This window comes from Acanthisitta chloris, unplaced genomic scaffold (assembly GCF_000695815.1).
Source record: "Acanthisitta chloris isolate BGI_N310 unplaced genomic scaffold, ASM69581v1 scaffold39198, whole genome shotgun sequence".
Classification (NCBI taxonomy): domain Eukaryota; kingdom Metazoa; phylum Chordata; class Aves; order Passeriformes; family Acanthisittidae; genus Acanthisitta; species Acanthisitta chloris.
Window position 1 is genome coordinate 1 of NW_008689337.1, and position 1,266 is coordinate 1,266.

The 1,266-nt window shown below is 59.6% G+C and overlaps 1 protein-coding gene across 1 annotated transcript in view; it reads left to right on the forward strand.

Annotated features, from left to right (window-relative positions):
* Positions 1 to 4: 4 nt before the first annotated feature.
* The window catches only part of MATK (megakaryocyte-associated tyrosine kinase), a gene marked incomplete at its 5' end in the record, with an annotated part of 3,319 nt that continues 2,057 nt past the window's right edge, over positions 5 to 1,266 (forward strand). Inside the window, 2 exons of the mRNA XM_009081372.1 lie at positions 5 to 30; positions 455 to 674. Coding sequence (XP_009079620.1) covers positions 5 to 30; positions 455 to 674 — 246 coding nt within the window. The remainder of the gene's footprint in view (positions 31 to 454; positions 675 to 1,266) is intronic.

The window sequence follows — 1,266 nt, forward strand, 5'->3', positions numbered from 1 at the left end:
CCGCGCCGACCCCAAGCTCAGCCTCATGCCGTGAGTACAGCTGGGGACTCGGGGGGAAGGGCAGCCCAGCTGAACCCCTGGGAGCTGTGACAGCAGCTGAGTCCAGTGTGTTTGCCCCGTCCAGGTTTCGTGTGGGCAGCTGGGCTGGAGTTTCCCATAGCCATGCCCTGGCGATGGAGGGATTTGATGGACACAGTGCTTGGCTTTAAAGACTCCTAGTTGTGCCCATCCCATTTGGATGGACCTCATGGGGAGGGGGTTTGTGCAGTGGGGTCTGTGGAGCTTTGGTGGGGGCTCTGCTCTGCCCATCTCATACAGCAGAGTGGTAGGTTGGTTGGACTTGATGGTCTTAGAGGTCTCCTCCAGCCTTGATGAGTCTATGATCTCTGATCGCACGGCTGGCGTGGGGGGAAGCTCCCAGCACGGCCTCTCTGCCCAATGCCCCTTTCCCTAGCTGGTTCCATGGGAAGATCTCCGGGGTGGAGGCAGTGCAGGAGCTGCAGCCCCCCGAGGATGGGCTGTTCCTGGTGCGAGAGTCCATCCGGCACCCTGGCGACTACGTGCTGTGCGTGAGCTTCGGGAAGGAGGTGATCCACTACCGCGTGATGCACGAGGAGAACACGCTCAGCATCGACAGCCAGCAGTACTTCTCCAACCTCATCGACATGATCGAGGTGAGACACCCCCTCCCCAGGCAATGAGTTCCACCCGGGCCGGACGAGGGCAAGAACCTCATGGGGTCACCACGCAGAGCAGTGGCAGGTCCCTGCCCTGTTCTGTGTGGTCTTCCTTACCTGGTGTAATTCTCCATCCCTGTCGAAGGCTCGTGGTTCCCACTCAGTTTGGGATGCAGTGGGCAGACCTGGAATGCCCCAGGGATGTCGTTGCAAACCATGCCACTTTCCCCCATCCCTGCTCATTCAGTACCTCCCCTGGACTTCGAGGCATTTTGCCGTGTCTCTCTCCCCTCCGAGCCCCACTCTTGCCTGTTCTCCCTGTGGGGCTCCCAGATAGCCACACGAGCTCTTGCCTGTCTAGTGAGTTCTTCCTCGAGGTCCATCCTCACCCTGTCTCAGAGTCTCTGCCTGTCTCCTCTCTGGGGGGCTTGGTTGCACTCTCATGTTTGCCTCATTTGGGCACAATTTGTGGGGAAACACAGTGTTTCCTGCTGCCCAAGCCAAAAGGGCTCTGTGCCCCTTGAGGGTGGTGATGGTGGGCTCCCATGGAGCATCCCACAGCCATTCCCTGGATTCACAGCCCAGGCTT